General features: G+C 40.9%; 1 protein-coding gene across 9 annotated transcripts in view; it reads right to left on the bottom strand.

The window, feature by feature from the left end:
* The window catches only part of LOC113989701 (dystrophin), a 553659-nt gene that overhangs the window by 58888 nt on the left and 471591 nt on the right, over positions 1 to 23180 (bottom strand). For all 9 annotated transcript variants that reach the window (XM_027724535.2, XM_027724552.2, XM_027724609.2 and 6 more), the window contains 2 exons: positions 18013 to 18074; positions 7541 to 7615 (listed from right to left, as the gene is read on the bottom strand). In XM_027724535.2, coding sequence (XP_027580336.1) covers positions 7541 to 7615; positions 18013 to 18074 — 137 coding nt within the window. The remainder of the gene's footprint in view (positions 1 to 7540; positions 7616 to 18012; positions 18075 to 23180) is intronic.

The raw sequence follows: 23180 nt of genomic DNA on the forward strand, positions 1-23180 counted from the left end.
AAGTAAATAGCACACTTTATTTGGCTTATGTGCTGGGCCAGAGGACATTTTATGTCCTCTGAAAGTCACATGCAAAACTAGTTTCAAGACTCCTGCAAATGCACTGTTTATTCAGCTATGGCCTTAGAGACCAGAGTGTATGTTTCATTTTTAGCTGTAAAGTACCTATTAGGATCTTTGATCCTATGGAAATATTACACATAAATTACTATGTAAGTAAAAATTATATATTTCATGCTTTATGTTCCTACAGATAGACAGGCTAATATTTGATTACTGCATTCACCAAGTGTGCTCTTGACATAGTACAGGTCATCAGCTTTACTGAGATGTGCTGTCCATTTCTTACACAAGTTCAGAGATCTTAACCGAACCAAACTCCACAAGGAATACACAAACAAAGAACAACTGAACTGTGATTAACCTCTCTGTTACTTTTTGCTCTGGTGAGAACAGGGAAAAGAAGGTTCCAGAATCATTAAATGGCCTGATTTATTATTTCTTAATTAAATTTATCAATTTTTAATTCTGAAGAGCATTTACAGTTATAAATACCTTTATGATATTACAGAGTAAGACACATTTGAATATATTAGTCAACATACAACTGAGTTTTTTGTCACAGACATTTAAAAACTTGGTTTTCATTCCAATTTAAGTCAGTTGTGTTTTGAAATTAGGACGTCCAAGGCAAAACAGCTCTTAACCTCTGCATACTAATATCACCAGGAGCATCACACTTAGGGGGACACAAAATTATGGGATCCCCTTACAAAGTAAAACAGGAATAAGAACAAAGGAAATCAGAAAAATGAGAGATCTTGACACAGGTCTTCCTGCTGCCACATGAAACCCCTTTGCAACTCCTTGCAGTGAATTTCCAGAGTGTGAGCAATGGGGATGTTAAAAGCCCAGACAGATGCTGTTAATCCTGCTCATACCATGAGCAGTCATAAAGTGCAGCATGATTCAATATGACCCAAGGGAGCAGCATCTGGTCCAAAATGAACTGCCCAAAATCATCTATGAAATTCTTCACAAAACTGGAAAATAAATTGACCCAACTGCAAGACCAGTTTTTCTCTCATTGGAATAAAAATGTGCTCCTTGAGTTCCGGTAAGCAACATCTTAATGTCAAGAAACCTCCATAATGTGTAGAGGCTAAACTCAGAATACCATACAGGAATTTTTTTAGAACTTGATCCTGTTTAAGGGCACATTTGCCAAATTCACACTTGAGTATCCTATTTTACCAAGTATGAAACTGCCCCTTTGATGGCCTAGTGGGAGATGAGAAATACCTGAGCTGCCCACAGGGCTGCTTGGTTATGCTGCATGGACAGTATGCTGAGATTTCATAATTGCCAAAAGAATTTCAGGAGTATACATTTAATTGGAAATCAATAGGGACTTACTTCTGCTACTAAATCCCTTAAGCACTTTTGAAAACTTCATCCTCTGGGGCCTGACATACCTAGTGCTAGACTGAATAAGGAAAGATCAGAATGCTATCCCTATTATTAAACCAAGAAATTTAACTTTGAATCTATGATTTTGTGCAGGGGTTTATCGGAACTTTAGCTTTTTTCACATTAGCATATAGATATTTATTAAAAGAAAGTATTTTGGAATATTGTGTTTAATCTAGTAGCATACAAGGTATAGCTATTCTAAGGTCACTGTTATATCCCACAAAAGCATCAGACCCATTCCTGAGAGTCTCAGAAAGATACTTTTCTTCTAAGAATTTATCAGTCAAATCGAAAATAGAGCACAGCCCTCTCAACACCTATAACTCTGAGCTTTAGACTGAACTCTCAGTTCCTTTGAGACTACGAATCAACGGTAATTAAATGAACCCCTCAGGCATCTGACTGACAGCTTAATTATATATGCAGCTACTGCTAAACATGGGTCATTCCACTTTGTGAAAGCTTTTCCCACTAATAAGCAGCATATTCTGAAAAGCCTTTCAGCCCACTCTTCATCAACCTCCTGTCCTATCCTGAAGTTAATAATACATGATCATCTCCTAACAAGCAGAAAGTGCTTGCCACTATGCTCTGCTTTAGGGAACCTCTTTTAATGGGAAAAAGGAAGGCCTCTGGCCTTGGCCACATTAAGCTCCCTCTGCATCTTTCCCACCAAGACTTAAGGAATGTGGAGGGGTCCTCTCCCAGAGGATGAAACTACGTATTTCTTTCCTAAAAGCAAATATGGAGGTCCCATGAATGACCAACTTTCAAAAGACAAGCTCCACAGTCAGATAGGTATCGAAGAGTTGAATATTTGGTGCCAGTCAGTGATTTGAAAAGCCTTAATTGAAATAAACCATACCACTTAATGCTTTGCATTTTCTGTGGGTTATCTGCCACTCTTTTACTCTTTTCTATTCAAAATCCCAAAACTGACTCCAAAATTTGTGTGAGCAGTGGCTTCTGGATTATTTTGAAGTCTAAGTCCTTTATACAAATACTTCTTTGGCCTCTAAGGCAATATAGAAAACATTAAGATGTTTGTAACTAGACACCAACCCATGGCCGGATTGCAGGAAAAAGGCAAAAGACAACTTGGAATAAGTAACCAGCTGAAGGACAGAAGTGACAATTAACAGGCGAAGAAAGTACACTGCGGAGGGCACAAGCTGAACTTAGAGAAAACTCAACATATGGTTGGTGATAAAAAGTATTAATGGTCTTCCCAGAACACAAATCATCTCTTCTCTAACCTGCTGCTGTTAGCTGATACATTAAAAAATGTGTTTAATCTAGCCTGTACAAAATTAAAGGAAAAAAGACCCCTAACAGAAGTTCTTGGATACTTTCTTTTGCTGCATCTCCAAGAAAAGTTTGTGAATACATCTCATTTTATTGAGATCACAATGTTGTGATGTGGTTTGCACTTGAAGATCAGATCTTTAAAAGTAGCAAAACAAGAAAGTCATCATGCTTTGATGTGATTATCAAAGGAAAACATACATTTAAAAAAACCCTGGTGCAACAGTTACACCTGGCATGCTCACAATAATTTCAAAGGTTGGGATGATAAGAGTCATACACTAGATTCTTCTAAGGTAACACAGTACACAAGCATTTATTTGTTAAGAATTGCTATTTTCTATATTCTTCATTAGGTTTATCCTCATGTCTTAATGTTCATTGGGCTGATTTCCGAACTGAAAAGAACTCAAGTCTAAGTATAGTTTTTTGAAAAAATGTTTCTATTCTTGCCACTGAGAAATAGGCTGTACCTTTATTTCTGCAGGCCTTCGACTGTGCACACATTTTTAGAGTGCTCCTCAGTAGACAAAACTGCTCTGCTTTCTATGAAGTTTGCAGAAAAGAATATATAAAATCCTGCAATTTTAAAACTGAAATGAAGAGAGCTGAAAGCTGCACCTACTGCAAGTGGGATTTTGGTTTTGTGTAGGCGTAGGAGCCCTGAAATCCAGCACTGTGCTCTAATTCTACTAGTGCCAAAATGCAGGAAAAGTATTTTGTAATGAGTTGAGTTTGTTTTTTTTTTCAACTAATTAAACTTAGTTCACAAGCGACACTGAAATGATAGAATACACAAATACAATGATGGTGTCTCCAGGCAAAAATATTTGTAAGAACAAAGGCTGCTAACCAAATTCCTTAAATACTTCTCCTTAGATACAAGTATGAAGAATGTGCTAGAGTAATCAGTGTCAGCACCACTGCACGTCTCTGAAAGCATCAATTCTCTGAAAATTTACCTAAGTGTAACCTCAAGAGATGAACTGACTGCAGCGCATAATTACAATTCCACACGGCAAAGTTGTAGCAGGTCGACTGACCCTGGCTGGATGCCAGATACCCACCAAAGCTGCTCTGTTACTCCCTTGTTCAGCTGGACAGGGGAGGGAAAATACACCGAAAGGCTCATGGGTCGAGATAAGGACAGGGAGATATCACTCACCAGTTACCATCACAGGCAAAACAGACCTGACCTGGGGGAATTAACTGAATTCATTACCAAGCAAATCAGAGCAGGATAATGAGAAATAAATCTTACATCTTAAAACACATCCCCCAACCTCTCCCTTCTTCCCAGGGTCAACTTCACTGCCAAATTCTCTACCTCCTCCCCTGCAGCGCTGCAAGGGAACAGGGAATGGGGGCTGTGTCAGTTCATCACGTTGCTTCTGCCACTGCTTCCCCCTCAGAGAGAGGATTCCTCACACTCTTCCCTTGCTCCAGTAAGGGGTTCCTCCCACAGGAGACAGTCCTCCATGAACTGCTCCAACGTGAGTCCTTCCCACAGGCTGTAGTTCTTCACAAGCTGCTCCAGTATGGGTCCCTCCCACTGGATGCAGTCCTTCAGGACCAGACTACCCAGTGCGGGTCACCTCCATGTGGTCACCAGTGCTGCCAGCAAACCTGCTCCAACATGGGCTCTATAGGGGTCCAGAGGTCTTCCAGGAGCTTGCTCCAGCATGGGCTTCACAGGGGGTCACAGTCTCCTTCAGCAACCCACCTGCTCTGGCATGGGGACTTCCACGGGCTCCAGGTGGATATTTGCTCCACTGTGGAGCTCCATGGCTGGCAGGGCCATGGCCTGCCTCACCATGGTCTTCCTCACAGGATGCAGGGGAATTTCAGCTCTGGCACCTGGAGCACCTCCTCCCCCCTCCTTCTCCACTGACCTTGGCATCTGCAGGGCTGTTGCTCTCATATATCCTTACTCCACTTTCCCACCTGCACAGCAGTTTTCTCCCCCACCCTTCTCAACTACATTATCCCAGAGGCGCTACCACTATCCCTGATGGGCTTGACCTTGGCCTGCCCCAGGTCCATCTCGTAGCCAGTTGGCATTGGCTCTGTCAGACACAGGGTAAGTTTCTAGCAGTTTCTTACAGAAATCATCCCTGTAGACCCCTGCTATCAAAACCTGGCCACGCAAACCCAATAGAAAAGTCAAGATGAGTCCAGAATTATCTAATGGTGGGAAGTAGATATTGAAAAACACCTGAAGGACAACACACGGTCATCTGCCACAGCTAGCATGGGTTCATGTGGGAAAGCCCTGCTTAACAAACTTAATTTCCTTTTAGGACAAGCCAACTCACCTAGCTGACCAAGCAAAAAACAGTTGATGTACTCTTTTAGGATTTCAGTAAAGCTTTTGATACTGTCTCTCAATATCCTTCTGGACAAAATGTCCAGCACACAGCTGGATAAACACATCATGTAGTGGGTGAGCAATTGGCTCACGGGTCAAGCACAGAGGGTGACAGTGAATGGGGTGACATCAGTCTGGTGCCCTTTCACTAGTGGGGTTCTGCAGGGCTCCAATCCAGGGCCAGTGCGCCTCAACATCATAAACGACTTCAACGCAGGACTCGAAGGTATACTAAACTTGTTGATGACACTAAATTGGGAGGAACTACTGACTCCCTGGAAGGCAGGGAGGCCCTGCAGAGATACCTTGAAAAATTAGAGGGTTGGGCAATCAACCAACTGCATGATGTTTAACATGGGCAAGTGCTGGATTCTGCACCTGGGATGGGGCAACCCTGGATGTACATACAGAGGGGGAAATGAGAGGCTGGAGAGCAATGTCATGGAAAGGGACCTGGGGGTTGAATATGAGTCAGCAGTACCTTGGCAGCCAGAAGGGCCAACTGTGTCCTGGGGGTATCAGGCAAAGCATCACCAGCCAGTTGATTGTCCCACTCTGCTCTGCACTGGTGCGGCCTCACCTTGACTATTGTGTGCAGTTTTGGGCAAACACAATATTAAGCTCTTAGAGAGCATCCAAAGGAGGGCAACGAAGATGATGAAGGGTCTGGAGGGGAAGCTGTATGAGCAGTGGCTGAAGACAATTGGTCTGTTCAGCCTGGAGGAGACTGAGGGGAGACCTCATCACAGTTACAACTTCCTCGTGAGGGGAGGAGGAGGGGTAGGCGCTGATCTCTTCTCTTTGGTGACTAGTGACACAACCTGAGGGAATATAAAGCTGTGTCAGGGGAGATTTAGGTTGCATATTATGAAAAGGTTTTTTACCCAGAGGGTGGTTGAGCACTGGAACAGGCACCCCAGGGAAGTGGTCACACTAGCCGGTGGTAGCACCAGGCTTGCCAGAATTCAAGAAGCATTTGAACAATGCTCTCAGATACATGATGTGATTCTTGGGGCTGTCCTATGCAGGGCCACAAGATGGACTTCAATGGTTCTTCTGGGTTCCTTCCAGCTCAGGATATTCTATAATTCTAATACAAATAAAATGGAATGCAAAGTTTTGCACTTCCAGTCATAAAAACCTGTTACGAGTTACACTTGTGCACTGCCAGCTAGTGAAACTTGCAATTCCAAAAATTTTAGTTTCTTACTTCAGTGCTGCACTAATTATGAATAATTTTTTCACTGCATGTCACTCCGGTTTTCCTTATACCAGGTGTCTACAGTAAGTGTGGCAGAAGTGCCGTGCCATGGAAAGATATCTCTATTTCTGATCATCATAATTCCTTCTTTGTCACTGCATTAATGTTGAAATCTGTCATTACAAAAGTTTGCACCTATTGTTTATTTTTTCCTCTTTTTTTTCATGTTTTTTTTATACATTCAGAAATTCAGTCTGTTCTTTAGTGGAATTCATCCATGCTTATAAGCCTGAAAGTAAACATACACAAAAATACCGAGGTTTGACACAGTTCCAGAAAGCATGTGAGCACAAATCCAAACTAGAGATAAATCAACAGTTGAGACATTTGCAACTGTGTCAAGACATTTAACCCTGTAATTAAATGCCAGACAGTGAATGTTAAAATATTTTAATAATCCTCTGAATTGGACTGCCTGATAAACTGCTTGTTTTGGCAACTTACTGGCTTATCAAGAAAACTCTAAGCAAATTATTTAGCTATCAGGTTACAATAAGCTGAAAAGGAAATGTAACTCCAGTGACAAGTAGAATACCATACGACAGTTGGGAGAATTAAAGTGTTAGAACATGCACACCACTAATGTACAGCTGATGAGAGACTTCTCAACACAAACGAAAGCTGGGGAAAAATGAAGCTAAATGTTTATTGTGATGATCTCATTTAAAGGCAATAACCCCTCAGGGCTCAAGATTCAACTTAACAAACCATTAGTAACTCCAGCTCTAGAGCAATTATTTCACCCAGGCTCTCACTGTTCACAATACACTACAATTGCATTCCTCTCCACTGTAGAGCTGTGGCTGACACAGGACATGGCTTCACTACTGAGCACAGTGAAAATACTTAGCTAAAGAGTGTAAAGGCAAGAAATATGTAGGGGATGTTAAGTTTTCTTTCTGATCCGCTGCTCTGTCTTACAAGGGACAGATCTGCATATCCCCAGCACTTTGGTTTTGTAAGGATCATACAAACTGAAGGCAGCAAAGACCCTTCAGGTGAGAGGTTTCCATGCACCAGGCAGAGCAGGGGTATGTGTGGGAGCACTTTTCTGCTTCTGAGAGCTGTGAACAAACTCGTGCATCGGTCATGAAGCCCTCCTGGCAGCGGGTGAGGCACAGACAGATACTTACAGCAGAGGGCTTTCTGCAGCCTGCGGAGTTTCATGGCAGTCCTGTACGCCGAGAACCTGACGTTGTTCAGGTCAGCTGTAGGGGGGCAATATCAAAATAATAGATCAGATTTACACTTTACAAATAATCACTCACAAAGACATTGCTAAGTTGAACTACAAGATTATACTTATTGGTTAAAAGAACAGAGGAAAAAAGTACGTTAGAAACTCTACTGGGCTAAAGCCCTCAAATCTTGACAGTCAACAATCCAAAAAGAAAATACTAAATCCTGAAGTGTTACTTCCTTTCGTTCAAAGGCACTGAACTTAAGAGCACTTGAAAGCACAACATCAGAGACAGCAGCCCTGTGTCTGAAAATGCCACAGAGCCTTTCACACCAGAAGCACTGTGAGGGAGATAAGACCCTGAAACTCCTCCTTGTCTGCCCAATGCACCAGCCAGACTGAGTGCAGGCAGCCCCAAGAGAAGAGCTTTGCCCCGGAAAAAACAGGTGACTCTCAGCTACTGCTAAAAAAAAAAAAAAAACAACTTGAAAAAAATTCTAATTACACTTTTGTGCTTTCTGCCCAAGCAGGCCCCAGCCATGCCCTGAGATGCAGAGCCTTCCTGGAGGGAAGCCAGCTCACCCAGGCAGGTGAGTTCCCAGTTCCCATCTGCAAAATGGCAGGGAGGTGGTGGACTGGGGCAGCATCCCAGGGAATGGCACCCCACTAGGAATGCACTGTCTTGCATGACTTTTGCTAGAGTTGTCCTCCTACATTTAACAAAATAAGGACATCAGCGCAAGCCCCCACTGAATAGTTTAACCATGACTTGCAAAATCTCCTGGGACACTGTGGGGACAAAGAGACACCAAACTAGAGCAGAGAAGCTGTTTTCCAAGGGGCACTGCCAGGGGCTGCACCGGGAACCAAGGAGTGGGTAGGGGACATGCTCATGTGCTACAGCACAGCCAACCTCACTGCTGGAAAACCAGTTGGCTGCTGGCATGCTCCTGGTCCTGTCACCTACCCAACTAATTCCTAGGCACAGACACTCCTGTGCAGCCTAGGAATCATTCCCAAGGGATTGCTTGGCATCTTGTAATTTAAGGGTTTTCTAGCATAGAAATGCTCGTGCCAGCCAGTTTCAGCACCCGACAACACTGCTGAGCACATTTAATTTACTGATGAAACCCATGGAGCCTAAGGAATTAAAGACAGGAAAGTGTTTAGAAAATGTTAACTACTATGTAAATACAAAAAGAACAATAGGAAAAAAATGTAGTGGCTCAAAATAAAGGTCTGTTTAGTTCAATAAGTTGCCGCTAAGCCTGGCACACTCTTAGAGAAAGAATATGATGAAAATCAGGGAGAAACAAAACAGTTCCTTGCTGGCATATGAGCTGAGGTGCTATAAAGCTGTTTGAAATGTGGTAGCTTGGGTATAACTATCTCAATATCATTTATAATGCTGTACAGGTATAGGTAGCAGAGGGAATATAGTCTCAATTACATTAATTTTAATTAAGCTGTTCTGAATGAACAATATGAGGTATGATAATTCTGTAATTCTGTATACCTTAATAAAAGCTGTGGAACATTTCTGAAACATGTCTTAGAGCAGAAAAGAAAGTTTCAGCTTTGTATATAATTTCTTTTTCTTTGCACAGCTTCATACACTATTTTAATGGGCAGTTCTCCTGCGTATTGCTCCTGCCAGCTCTCTCTCTCTCACAGTCATCCTAACAGGTCCTTTATGTGGTGTAGAACACAATGAGCAGTTTAAATAAAGCCAATTAATTTGTCTTAAAGAGAAATTAATAAAGCAGTCTCTCACAAACACACCATGATTTCAGTTACATTTTGTACCCTCGCTGTAAATCTGCACTTGACAAAAATGAAGAAGCTTTCCCTAAATTTTCCCTGAGTATTCTGAAAAATGCTTATATATTTATTATTTACATTTTCAGAAATGTGAGTAAATAGATATGCATATTTCAAGCCTCGATCAGGGCAGAAAGCACAATCCATGAAGACATTTAATCCTGGAAGTGCTACAGTTTACATCTATTTTCCTGTATATGTAATACACACTGAATTTATTATCAACCTTAACGACATAGCTGCCAAGAAGCATCTGCTCTACATGACAAAGCAGCAATGTCAGGAGCTCGTTTGGGAGCCCTCATCGCAGGTTTTGGGAAAGTAGCAGCAATGCTGATCTTTTGGCTCTGCATGTCAAGGCCGAGCGCAGCCGTCGCACACCTCCACTCCCACCTTCGCTGCTTTACCAGGATCAGCCGGTGCCCAGTTACTGTCCCCGTGCCAACTGCTCACCTCTGTCTTCCTTATGCACCACCCCCATGCTCCTGAGGGACAGCTCTCTTACCAAGTGGCGACGGTCACTTAAGGTCATTGGATCTTAATGATTTCACTCTTCCCCTCCTTATACCTACAAAACTGCTAGTGGTGTCTTTCCTCCCTTGGAGCTACTGGTGGAACAAATGTGCTGCTCTGTGTAGCAATGAAGGGAGCCCAAGTTCTTCTTAATTGGGTTCAAAACACTTCCCTTACTGATGTGGCCCCATTTAAATGAACCACAGAACATAAGACTGTTAGGGAATGAGACTTGGACACTGGGCTGGGGAGTACTGGATGTAATGTCGCCCCTAACAGCAAGGGAGGGGACCTCGAGTGAAGCAGCACAAGGCACTGCTTGTCACATGCCAGCTGCTCCTGCTGGGAACAGGCAGAGGAGGGAGTAAGGAGGCTCAAGCAGCAGTAAAAGGTCCATAGAAATACCAGTAGTTCCTTCTTCTGTGTGTTCCTGGTTTTTTTCCTTCCTGGGTCCTAAGGGAAAAAAAATGATGCTATCTCCACTCCCAAACAGCCCACTAAAAGAGTAAGGACCCACTAAGCCTTGATTCCAAAGCTTTTATCAACTTGGAGCAGGCTGGGGAGCTCAGTGTACCACACAAGTTTTCCTCCAGCCCTTTCCTCCCACTCCTAGAAAGTACGCACCACCTCGTCATCTGAACCAGGTGGTCAGAGGGCTGAAAAGCCCTTGGTGTATTGGGAAACTTTTTCAATTTGTTTAACAATACTCCCTCTCCTCATTGCTCAGAAGGTAACTTTCAAGCTTTGAACAAAAAAATGTAAATGCTCAAGAGCATAATCTGTTTATGGTCTGAAACAACGATGCAATGGAAGAGGTCACCTGGCCCCTGGAAAGGAACAGTCAGAGGAAAGGGTCGTGAGAGAGTATTTGGTGACATATTTACAAGCCTCAGCAAAGAGAAATCACGATTTTCCCGTCACTTGGCCATGAATGACCTCTCTCTTCAAGTGAAAATATACCTTTCTATATATAATAATATGATAACACTGAACAAGAACTACCACATTTATTACAAATGCAGCTTTAATGAAGGGGACATCAGACTGCAGATAGGAATAACACAAATCAGAAATATTCATAGAACCATAGAATGTATGGTTGGAAAGGACCTCTGAGATCATCAAGTCCAACCCTTGATCCACTACTGCCGTGGTTACCAGACCATGGCACTAAGTGCCACATCCAGTCTCATCTTATTATGGAAAGATGATCAGATAGTTAAATTCTAACCTTTTTTGCATAGTTCTGCACATTGACAAATCTCAAAACATAAGGGTTATGTTCTATTTCTACAGTATTCTAGAAACACCTGCAATTTCACATAGCAGATCTTTTTGCTAATGGACAATCAGGTAAAAAGCCCACTCATTTGAGAAGCAGTTAGTGATTCAAATCATCTGCTGGAATATCCCACTGACTACTGACACAATATCAACAAATAAGATCTTTAGTTTTGTTTTTTTAAAATCCTCCCATGCTAAATTCCAGATTTTACATTGAGATATGAGTACTATTTTAAGAGGAAAAGCAGATTATTGTCTTACTGCATAAAATAAATAAAAGCAATAAAATATTAAACAGTAAAATTTTAAAAATAACATATTTAACAAGAGGTTTGGTGTCCAGCATGAGGGGTCATTTGTTTTTATTCTTAAGGAGTCACATCTATAGCTCAGACAACAGGTTTTAAGTACGGTGTAATAACTCAACTGCTTTCCAGGGTAGTTCTTAAACAGACTAACCTCCCTACACCTGCTGTAACTGCTGAGAGTGCTGAGTGACTGGGATGTTCCATTTGATAATGTACTGTCCTCTACAACAGAGTAATCTCCCTGAGTGTTTAAAAACTCTGGGATGGACTAGACTACCTCCCGTCAAAGGCTGTTCACATAATTTGTATCTCTCTGAAATGTAATCTGAAGGCATCTCAGAAAGTCCTTTCTTACTTTAAAGAGGATTCCTTGTTTATATTATTGTGGATATTATTATAATTGCTTTTTCAATTAATGAGGACAAAATACAGACATTTCACTTGATTTTATGGACAGCAATATTTTCACTGTCTGGACACCATCTAACTAAAATGAGCAGCTTACATGCTTCAGGTGATAAGAATAAAATTTAGCAAGTTAACAACTAAATTCTTTCAAAGAAATCAGATGTCATAAGATCAAATCCTCATCTTCATTTGATAAGGTTTACAGAGTTCTGAGGGTTTTATTACTCTCAGTTGCAAGGAAAGAAAATGTGAAGCTAGAGTGATATACCTTGAAACCTGAAAGTCTTACTCAACCATAGCTTGTGACATGCTTATCATAGATGCTCATAAATACACTGTCTGCAGTGGATAGCCTATTTTGGGAATTACATGTCACTGTTGTCTTTGACAATGGAGGTTAAAAACTGTTTACTGGACAGTCCTGAACAGACCATAATTCCACTACCAGCCACTAAGCTTTCACGTTTCATCAGACATTAATGGTACTCTTGACTTTTCAAGAAGCTTCATCTCACATTGTTTCAATAGCTGAAATTCCCTGACAGGCAGATAAGAATGCTGGGTTTCTTCCTGCTGCCCAAAACCTGTACCTAAATCTTTTAATGATGCCCTACAGTGACATATATTGCCTCTTTAGGAATTGTAATTTTAAAATGCAAATGAGACAAATGCACAAAGGAAGGAAGTTAATCAAGTAACACTGCTTAATATCAGTTGAGTCTCGGCCACTGAATTTTATTATAACAATAATTAATGCTATCATCTCCACTGCTTTGACAATAAATAACAGCACTGCTATTACACGTACAACTTAACCACTCTGCGTGAAACAACACAGCATGTTGTACTAGACCTGTCCCACTGAGTGAAAAAGCCAATAGTGTCTCTAAAAATTAGCAAGTGGGAGGTACCCAGGACACCACAACATTTCTGATTGCATCTAGGCCCAGTGGCCGAACACCTCAACATGTGCCAGCATCCCTGGAACCAGACCAATTGACATGTAATATCTCTTCTTCAGCCAACAAACCCAAATGTGTAAGAAAGGATATGATGTACACCTGGGTTACACCCCATTATGGGGTTGGGATGTGAGTGGAGTTTGCAGTCAGAAACCCTTCATACATGCTACAGGAGAAGCAGTCATACTGGAAAATCCTAAAATAAATAAATTACAAGCAACTTCAAAAAACATTAATAAAAGGTGTCCATTTGCAAACAAAGACTGCAGTTAACTTAAGCAAAATGTCCCCACACCGGTCACCAATTCCATAACAGGACATTACTTCACTCTCTCTAGAATACCCTCCTTCACTGCTAATACATCTATGCTTTCATTTTCAAGGGATGCAAGCTTAACTTCTACCACTTAAGTTCTACTTCTCTGCCACACATTTATTGTCTGTTACATGATGCTGCATAGGATGCAATCATACAGTTAGAAAGATGACCTGCTCTAGGTCTGATTATTCTCTGAGGTTGACAGAATCCAACCAATCCTATTTTCTGAAATGAGCTTGAAAAGGACATTAGTGAATAAGCAACCTTTAAAGAAAGGCCATATGTACCACCTCACTGGATTTCAGTAGAAATAAGACGATTGATGTATGCAATAGGCATGGGTCTTACTAGTACAAACACAGAAAACAATTAGTTGAATTTGAACAAAACCTCATAATAAAGATATGATTTAGAAGTTTCTAATAAAAACTGTAACGACAGCAAGGAGCAGTTAAGCCTCTTCAGGCAGCATTTCAGAAGGAGAAATAAAATAGACAAACCAAAAAGGATGACGTTTATCCACCTTGGTCACTGGGAGTCAGAAGCTCACATTGCTGCACAAGAGTAGCCAGCCACAAGACCAACACAGCAGTTGCTGCCAGAAGCCTAGAGGAGGCTCAGAGGTACCTTCCAGCATTCTCCCACCTTGTGTTAAGCAACTCTGACATTTCTTTCACATAATCCACAGAGAACTGTCCCCCCAGCCCTCCAAATTAAATGGAGAGCTGTCACCAGTGCACTGCGGCCTGCAAGGGTGAGGGTGGTTTTCACCCTCATGTCTTGCCTTGGTGAATTAGGATTGATAAGCAGATGCACACGGCAGCATTTCTGACTGCACCCTGCCACTGCAATTACTGTTCAGGGTGACACTAATGCACCTTGAGGAGACTCATACTGACATGACATGGAAGGCTGGAGGAGGGGACACTGACAGTATGGCACAGCAGACCAAGTCCTCCTGGGCCATCGCAGCAAAGGTTAGTCACCTTCAGTTTAAAGGCAAAATACTACTATTCTGAGCTCAGCTGCCTGACATTAAACGCTCACTCTCAGAAGATAATCTGAAAAAAATTAAGCAACTCCAGAACACTTTCATTCCTGCTCTTCCCATGTCTCCCCTCATGCTAAGGTCCTTGCCCTCCAAGACAGTGAAATAACACAAATTATCTTTTCAGTGATGCCCTGTAGTCATCACAAGCATGAGAAAATTTGTAAGGGGAGTGTAAAAAATGGTGTAAAACCAGCAGATCTGCTGCAGAGGAACTACTTTTGGAAAGAAAAGCAGCTAGAGCAGTTCTCGGTACTTGGAAGATTTTCAGAGGGAAGTTAGAAGAAAATGGGAGTGGCTCATAATGGTGTAAATACAAACCAGGGGATGTCGGTCAGCCTCTGAACCTTTGAGACTCAACAATTTTTATTACCTTTCCTATCTCAGCATTTATTATTTCTCTGTTTTTGTAATTCATACGATTCCTTCTTATTTAATCTATACTAACATCTACTACCTGTTGCCACTTTGACTAGACATTAAACAACAATTAAGTAATTCAATATAGACTTTTTTTATGTAACTTTAAGTAGCCATAACTTTAAATGAAGAGTGAAAATTGTCCAACTTGAGTAAGGAGTAGATGCTTCATTAAAACTGATAAAATGCTACGTTGTTTTAAATAATAAAGAGCAGTCAAGAACAAGCATTTTAGTATCTTAAAAGGAAAAGCTTTTGTTACAAAGAACAGCCAGTTGGAAATTTTTGATACACATATTAAATTTCAAATGAAGTATTTCACAGTTATTATGAGTATCTTTATAACCAGCCATGTTTCAGTGAAGGAACTCAAAGAGAATTTAAGAATACTTCCTTACTGGGCAGATTGTTTTACAGTTTCTTCCTATGCGTTCTTCCTGCAGTCTCTGATGCAGTTCTACTGAAGACAGGATACAGGACTTCCTCAACCAACCATCTGATCAGTCAAAAGTGTACACAGCACATTCCTACCTTCTTTTATTAGTACCAAATAACGCTCCCAAGTAATTTAGCTTCATTTTTACAAACACACAAATCACTAATGACACTAAAGTATGACATTTAAAATTCATCTATTTTAGCAAAATCTAAAGCAGCAATTTGTAGGTGTGTGAATTGGATATGTGAAGATTAAAACTAGTATTACTCCTCTTTGTTAGAGAAGTGTCTCTTCCATCTCAAAGACATAGGCAGATAAGAAACATTACCTTGTGCCAGGATGCACCTTCCTCATTCACTAAAAAAAATTAAGCTTTTAGTAATTTGTAAGAATTTAAATTAGACATAAGCATCCCCTAGCAAATTATAAAATACTGGCATGTATAGAGAGCTACATCACATAGCACAATTATTCCCTACAGGCTAAGTGTAGGAGTTGGAAAATGGAAATGAAAACTCTTGACAGCATTGATGTACTTGGTCTCACTTTTTTACATTTACCGAGATTGCAGAATTCATGTTTTCTACCAGATTTTTAAAATGCATACATACTAAGCTCTTTACTAGCTTGTTCATATGAATGAAAAGCAAAATCTGGATCCTAATGTGGGGTAAAATAATAGGATATAATGAGTATGCAATACAAAATCGACTTTAATAACATCTTCTCAGATAATATATTACTGAACAGTCTGAAAAGACTTCAAACATTCCATTATTACCGTTTTGACCTGAGGCAAAGCAAAGCACTGAAAATACATCAAGGGTTCTGTTCAAGGACTAAACGGGTTATACTTGTATTATGCAGTTTGTGTGAGAGTTAGGCAACGATGATTACATCAAGTTCAAAAATAAAATAAAATAAATCAGTAGGTTACTCAGTAGCACTTTCATCAAAGCTTCACCAGTGTGGCACTGTACAAAGAATCACCTTGTCTAATCTGTTTTGTACACAGTTATGGACACCTCAGTTTACTCAGAAAAATACACAGTATTCATCCTTTGTTAAAATCAGTGTTGCTTCCATATTAATGAGTATTTGATCTCAGCTCCAAAAGAAATAAAACTAGCCAGATAGAGGACTATTTTTTGGACATCCCTTGCTCCTGAAAAGGAAAATAGCAGGAGAAAAAAAAAAGCTCACAAGTAAGTAAGAAAAAGAAACAAAATCTGCCTGAACATGTTCCTTCTTTATGAAGTAAGAAATAAGGCTATCCTAAACTCCTGACATTTGGGTGGTACTTACAGTAATAAAACTCAGTTAAAGTAAATGCAAACTGACTTCAGCAGTCACACATCTTCTGAACTGCTGACCTGAATCCATCAGGACACTTTTCTCCCTTATTACCTTTTCACTTCCTGATATTCAAGAGTACTCTAGCTGAACCAGGGAACTAACACAAGAAAAGCAGTTGCAACAGGACTTTGGGTCTGAACAACAACAGTATCAGAAATATCATGCAATGCCTGGATCAAAGGCGGCTGCAGAGTCAGAGCGCAGTTCAATTAACAAGCAACTGTTTGAAGACCTACCTGCATTAAAGGGATGTCTGCATGTACAATTACTGTTTGTCCTGAAACTTTTAAACCACTCACTTTAAGAGCAGAAATATAAAGGAGACAAACAGGGCAATACATTATAATTAAACGGCAAGTCAATACTTGTCTTCTTTTGCATTTGGTTGGCCTGATCTTATACATCGTATATCCCCTTTTGGCATACAGAGCTGTAATCTGGTTAATTTTTAAACAAACTGCTGCCACACTGCTAATGCTATAAGGAAAGAAATCGTCACACTGTCTTGTTTCATTTTATCATATCAGTCTTCTAAAGTATTTTTAGTATGCCTTTAACTGCAGAGCACCATAGAGATACCTGAGTTAGCTTGAAATAGATTATACCGGCATAATTAGACTGTTTTCAGCAGCTAAACTAGAGTTTAGCAGGTGATAATTTAAGCTATTTTTCACCATGGTAAATAAGCCTGCACTGAATGCTAGATTTGACTGTCCCAGTGCTCACACTGGGTTGTTCAAAGCTCGTTTATATACGTGAGCTGTACAGACGTAACCTTCTTTATGAATACAGCATATTCACTGATATTCCTTTCAGTGAAATAGCTTAATTTTTATTAGATCCTCCATTATTTATTAACAGAATCATTAAAAGGGAAGAGTTAGTTATTAAATGGTCTGCCAAGCAGCCTACACTAGAGCATAGATTAACCCATTTTATCTTAGAGATGTGTTTCTGTTAATAAAATCCAAAGCTGTTAAAATATGGAAAAAACCCCCTCCACCAGAGAGGCACATCTGAAGTCATAATAAGCATGCAATTTGGGTATTCAAAATGACATCATGACAGCTGCTATGCCTTCTAAGTATTGAAAGTGCTTTAAAAATAAAGCAGTGGTAACACAGTTTGGCAAATTGCTTCAATTGGCTTCCCACCATCCAAAAGTCAACATTAACAGCAGCTTGGTTTGATTTTTTTCATCTGCCTTTTGTAAAGCAGATTAGACAGTGAAAAGATTCAGGATTTTTTTTTTTTTAAATTTCTGTCCCAGTCTTTCAGTAAGAGTTTGCAACAATATACCCAAATTACTTTGTAAACCCAGCGCACAGTCCTAACGTGCTAATTGAAATACGATTTTTTTCTACTGCATGTTTGAAATGTGTTACTATGCCTCACATATTCCCCTTGCAGAAAATTTTAACCTTGACAAAAGCACTGTCTTTCTCTGTCCGTTAATTTCAGTTTATTTCCTCTGGAAAAAATCTTCGTCTTAACAATTCATCCAACTGAGAAAAAACCCCACCGAACATCTGGTAGAGTTCTCTTACCTAATGACTGGTAAAGCTCAGTCATCTTGGGATGATCCCAGCAGGTCGTTTGCGTCTCATGGCTACAATACAAAACATGAAAGTTAGTAAAGTAAAATTTCTCTCTCCATCTCACAGCAAGTGATGCAGGTTGCACATCAGAGCACTACCCACATCCTGGGCTGCTCCAGCAGGGATTCTCAGCAGTGGCAGGCATGTCTTCTTTCAACATGAGGCACTAACTTGGAGCACTTTATTTAGGCAAGGGCTCATGAAACAAAATTAAAAGTAGTGCTAATATTAAAAAAACAGCAAATATTCAGATATGTCAATGTTTTGAGGAATTTGTAAGCACAGTGATCAGTTCTAAAGAACTCTTTGTTTTGTACAGGTCATTCTCCGGTTGCTCCAAACTAGAGGACAGACATTTGAAAGGGCTTCATTCTTAAAGCATTTATGGGAACTCTGACCAGATACTGAGATCCATGGCATTTTTGATCTGCTTTCCCCTACACACTCTCTCCCACGTGGAAGGTAAGAGTTATCCAAAGCAGCAAAACTCCAATCTTTCCTTTCAGTCCAGACACCTGCACTAAAACCCCCGTGCAACAGCATACTGATCCACCACCAGCTCACACCACTTCTCAGGCCAATGCCTCGCACCCTGTATTGACAGTCTCTTTTGGCAAAGACTCTTGGCTGCTCCTCTTCTTCTCTGGGACTCCCAGGCCCTTTCCCTTGTCCCGGAGGTCCCTGTGCAGTGTCAGGCGGCAGAGCTGTTGGGAAGCCAGGGGAAAGCTAAAGCGGGTTATGAAACGCTGCAGTATGACTAGAATGTAAATTGGACAGTCTCTGCATTGAGGGGAGCAGCCTCCAGCTCTGCAACACAACATGTTGCCGAAAGACAGGCAGCGTGAGAAAGCCAACAGAATGAAGTGTTAGCGGGTGTAGTAGCAACTCATGACTCCTAAGGTTATACTTTTTATGAATTTGTTTTTTAATGACAGCATAGCTAACATGATTATGTTTCTATTAACGTAGAAGTCTTGCTTATCTATCCTGTAGCCAACAAGTCCTGTTCATACAGAATTCAGCGACATTAAAAGATAACCACAAGTGTCCATAACAAAAAAAATCCAGAATACGTATGTAGCATACAGTTGCTAGCAAAAACATTGGTCATTTCTGTACTTAAAAGCAGACATCAGGGTTTCAACATGCACACATCATTTGAGAGAAAATATGCAGGAGAGCAGGATCTGACCCACAGAGCTATGGAGCTCCTGGAGCACATACCTCCCAGCTCCAAAAGATTAAACCACCACCCAGCAGCACCCGTACACCCAACTGTGCCCTGGAACACTGATGAGGTTGTTTTAGAGAACAAACGTTCCTCGAGTTCTCATTTTGAGGCACTGATGTTCCCAAGTGCACATTTATCCTTTACAGGCTAAGAAGAGGTACAACTTCCAATGAATCACTTCAACACCACCCCTACTCACGGAAAAAAGAAAATCGTGACATGTTTTCTTAGTGTGATTTAATTTTGGCCTTAAAAGACAATTTATTTGATCCATGCGAATACTTTACTGCCCCAGTAACCTCTATATGTTCAGCAGCTTACTATATATATTTCCAGATTTTCCTCTGTAACTGCAATGAAGAATGAAAGGGATCACAAGCACTAAGAAGAAGGAAAAAAACACTGCCATAGTGCTGCCCTACTTGAGTACAGGATTTTAAACAAGCCCTGTCTCATCAACCTCAGCATTCCCACCCCTTCCCAATTCCTGCAGTGGTTGAAGGCAGTGAAAGAGGGAGGAGGACACCAGAAGAGCAAAGCAGTCTTGTTCTATGCTTGGTTAAAAATGAGTGCTGCAAAGGGAGGTGGCTGCAATTGCATTCAGAAATCTCAGCCTGGTCTGGGTTTGAGGTTGTTTTTTTTTAATTCCCAGAAACTGGGTAGCTTCAAGTAAAAACCTATGGATCTGAGCCTCCCCCCACCCAAGCCCCTGCATTTCCCACCTTGCTTGGGTACGGGCAGGTTTTGCAGAGAGCATGTAACACCAGAACTTTTTACCATACCCAGGCATAAAGTGTGTTTTTGAAGAAAAACAGAAACAGTTTTGTTCACACATTCAGTTCCTAAAAACTCAGCCACCTGAAGCCTCTGCTGATACAACAACAGTCCAAAGCAAAAGAGGAAGGAGGAGAACTCATGGCAGAAGACGTTGTAGCCAGGGATGTCACAATTCAGGTGAACGGGCTGCAGACCCAAGCAAACATTCATACTCACAGACCTGGGGTCGCAGTTTGTTTTCACCCAATGTCAATCCCATATCAGGAATTCCAGAGGCATGAGCTTGGCTGCCCTGGCATGCTTTCCCACGGGCAGGTAGCCCCAGAAGTGGATATTTGAACAGAAACTATACCATGGTTTGTATGCCAAATCATGTAGTAAAAATGAGAAAAAGAACTTAAGGAAACAGTTACAAGAAACCTCTGAAGAAAACCTGCCTGACTTTCTGCATGAAATTAGTCTGGTAGACCCAAACTGTTCTATGGATAAACTAGACCACACTCCATAGCTGCTACCCTGGCAGCCTTCAAAGAACTGATTCCTCATGAAAATATTTAAAAGCCATCAGATATCTGGCAAAGGTAAATAGAGATAAGATTATAGAATCCCAGGTCTGTGAGGGACAGAAGAACAAAAAGATCATCTTAGTGTGAAAAACTAGTATGGTCAATCACTAATCACCATGACACAGATGAGCTGAATTTTAAATAAATGACCTTTTAAATAAAATTTCAATCACCAAAAAACCACTGGACTCCAACTGTTTTCAGATATTTTCAATAACAGTAACCCCAGACCTCTCCTCATGGTGTAAGATTAATTATCTTGGAGATGCGCATTTTCTAAGGAATGATTTCATTAGCTTCATCTGCAAGTGATAAAGACTAAACTTGCAGGGCAGGTACATTTCCCCTTTTGCTTTAATTTTACACTTTGTTGCAACTTAGAGGAAATATTCGTTTCCTTAAGACTACAAAAGTCAAGTAAGTAGAGACCCTAAGTCTTTGGCCCACCACGTTCCCAGCAGTGACTATCCAATGTATCCCACACCAGACGGTGTGGCTGCCCTCGGCAGGGATCACCCATCTGGTACCAGACCCGGGGATGGGCTGGTCAGCTGTGAGCACACCTCTGTGCTCTTGCAAACAAAAGCAAGGGCTTTGAAGTGAACTGTAGCTTGGTGGCTGCAATTTCTGTAGAGGTTGAGTGCCCATACTGAGCCAGGGCAGACTTTGCTGGTACTTTACATGCAGAACACAAGAAGGCTGCAGATATTTCGCTCCAGCTAAAAGGCGTTCGCTTCCCAACGTTCTCAGCTCGGAAAATTATCAACTATTCTGCACACAAGGGCAGCTCCAGGAAAGGTTAGATTCCATCAAGGCTATTCTTCATAAGCCTCTTTGCCATTTTCAAAGGCCATTTAATTGTGAGCTTTGGGGTTGGACCGGTGGGGGAGGATTTGTGTGTATGCCCTCATTGTGAACACCGTCTGAAGCGAAATGCCAGCTCAGCAGTTTCAGGCAGCCTCAACCACACTTGGGAATGCTGTAGCATCCTTAATAGATCTGCAGTAAAGTGTTTGCCAGAGTTTCAAACTCCGGTGAACAAGGCCCTTTACAGCCTGTAAGTCAGGAAGACATGAAAAGTATAGTGCAAGTCCTCTTGACTAGCAGCAGCTGAAGCAGGGTGAGAGTATGTGCAGAAATAAGTACTTGGAATGCTTTTCCTACAAACCACCAACACAAAAAGGCATCAACGCACACAGCCAGCAGTTCTGCAATACTGCACATGCTCAGAGGATACATTTTTCTATTTGGCTCTACAGTTAGGTCAACTAAATTGATCACTAGCTTTTAAATCACGGGCATTCTGCAACAAATAAAAATATAAATGCGCTCACTTGGCTTATTTTCCTCTTTCTCACCTGACTTGAGCTGCAAAAGCGGAAAGAGAATTAAAACCAGGCCTGGAAAGGAGATGAGCAGCAATGGCTAATGGTGACACCTAGACATGGGTATGACGGGTACACTAAATACACTGATAATTCAGTGGAATGAAAGCACAGTCTTCACTTGAGACTGTGGAACTTGGGAACCACAGGACCACTTCATTAAAGGATGATTATATTATATTAGCAAGGATAATTTTTATGTGGGGAATTCTGTCACACCATGCCTGTGTGAACTCCTCTGTTCCTGCCAACAGCAGAGAGATTTGTCTCTCATCGCTGTCAGCAGAGCCAATAACACACAGCACTGGAAACCTGAAATCAGGAGATGATATCCAAACTGACATGCTAGCTGAATTACAGTTCCCTTGTTATAACTTGATCAGTTTGGCCAAAATACAGTTATTTTATCTTCATTCCTTTTATATTACTTCTGAGCAACACCAGCAGCAGGAGTGGAAAGCAATGCTCCCCCACACCCAAATTCCTGCACACCCCCCACCAAACATTCCTGCGCCAGCCACACCATAACATTTGCAAATCTTTTTACTGTTTTTGATTGCACTCCTTCTCCCTCACCCTTTTTTCAAAAAACCAAAACCTATATCCAGGATTAGGTCTCGTGTATTCACTGCTCAGCTCCAGAATAGAATTTTAGGTTGCAGCTGCAGAGTCCTTTTTAAACTCTTACAGCCCTCTTTATTGGTGATACTAGAGCCAGTTCTGCTGCACTTCTCCCCACACCCTTCATTAGAAAATGCGACATGAATTAGATGTGCAAGTGCATAGATGTGCATAGAATAAGAAATTCTACCATGTAGCAATAAATAAGTAGTTACATATACTGACAAAAAAAGAGCCAAAATTATAGTGATATTTTACAAAGCACTGAACTGATCCATTTTCAAACAACACAATTTATAATACCTCTCACCTTCTGGCTTTACGAGGAATAAAATGTTACTCCAACCACCTTATGACTGTTGACAAAAAGCCAAAATAAGCATGATAGTTGTTTGGATTTTACTAAACTAACCTAAATGCAACTGAAATAGTTTGAATGAACAGATATTACCTTTCATTTAAAAGAAAAATGTTTTCATCAGCAGATGACAGTGATTGCAAGTAAGATTTAATATTTTTCTTTTTACAGTGTTTCAT

This window comes from Pipra filicauda, unplaced genomic scaffold, assembly GCF_003945595.2.
Source record: "Pipra filicauda isolate LSUMZ 115617 unplaced genomic scaffold, ASM394559v2 scaffold284_size963001_pilon, whole genome shotgun sequence".
Classification (NCBI taxonomy): Eukaryota; Metazoa; Chordata; class Aves; order Passeriformes; family Pipridae; genus Pipra; species Pipra filicauda.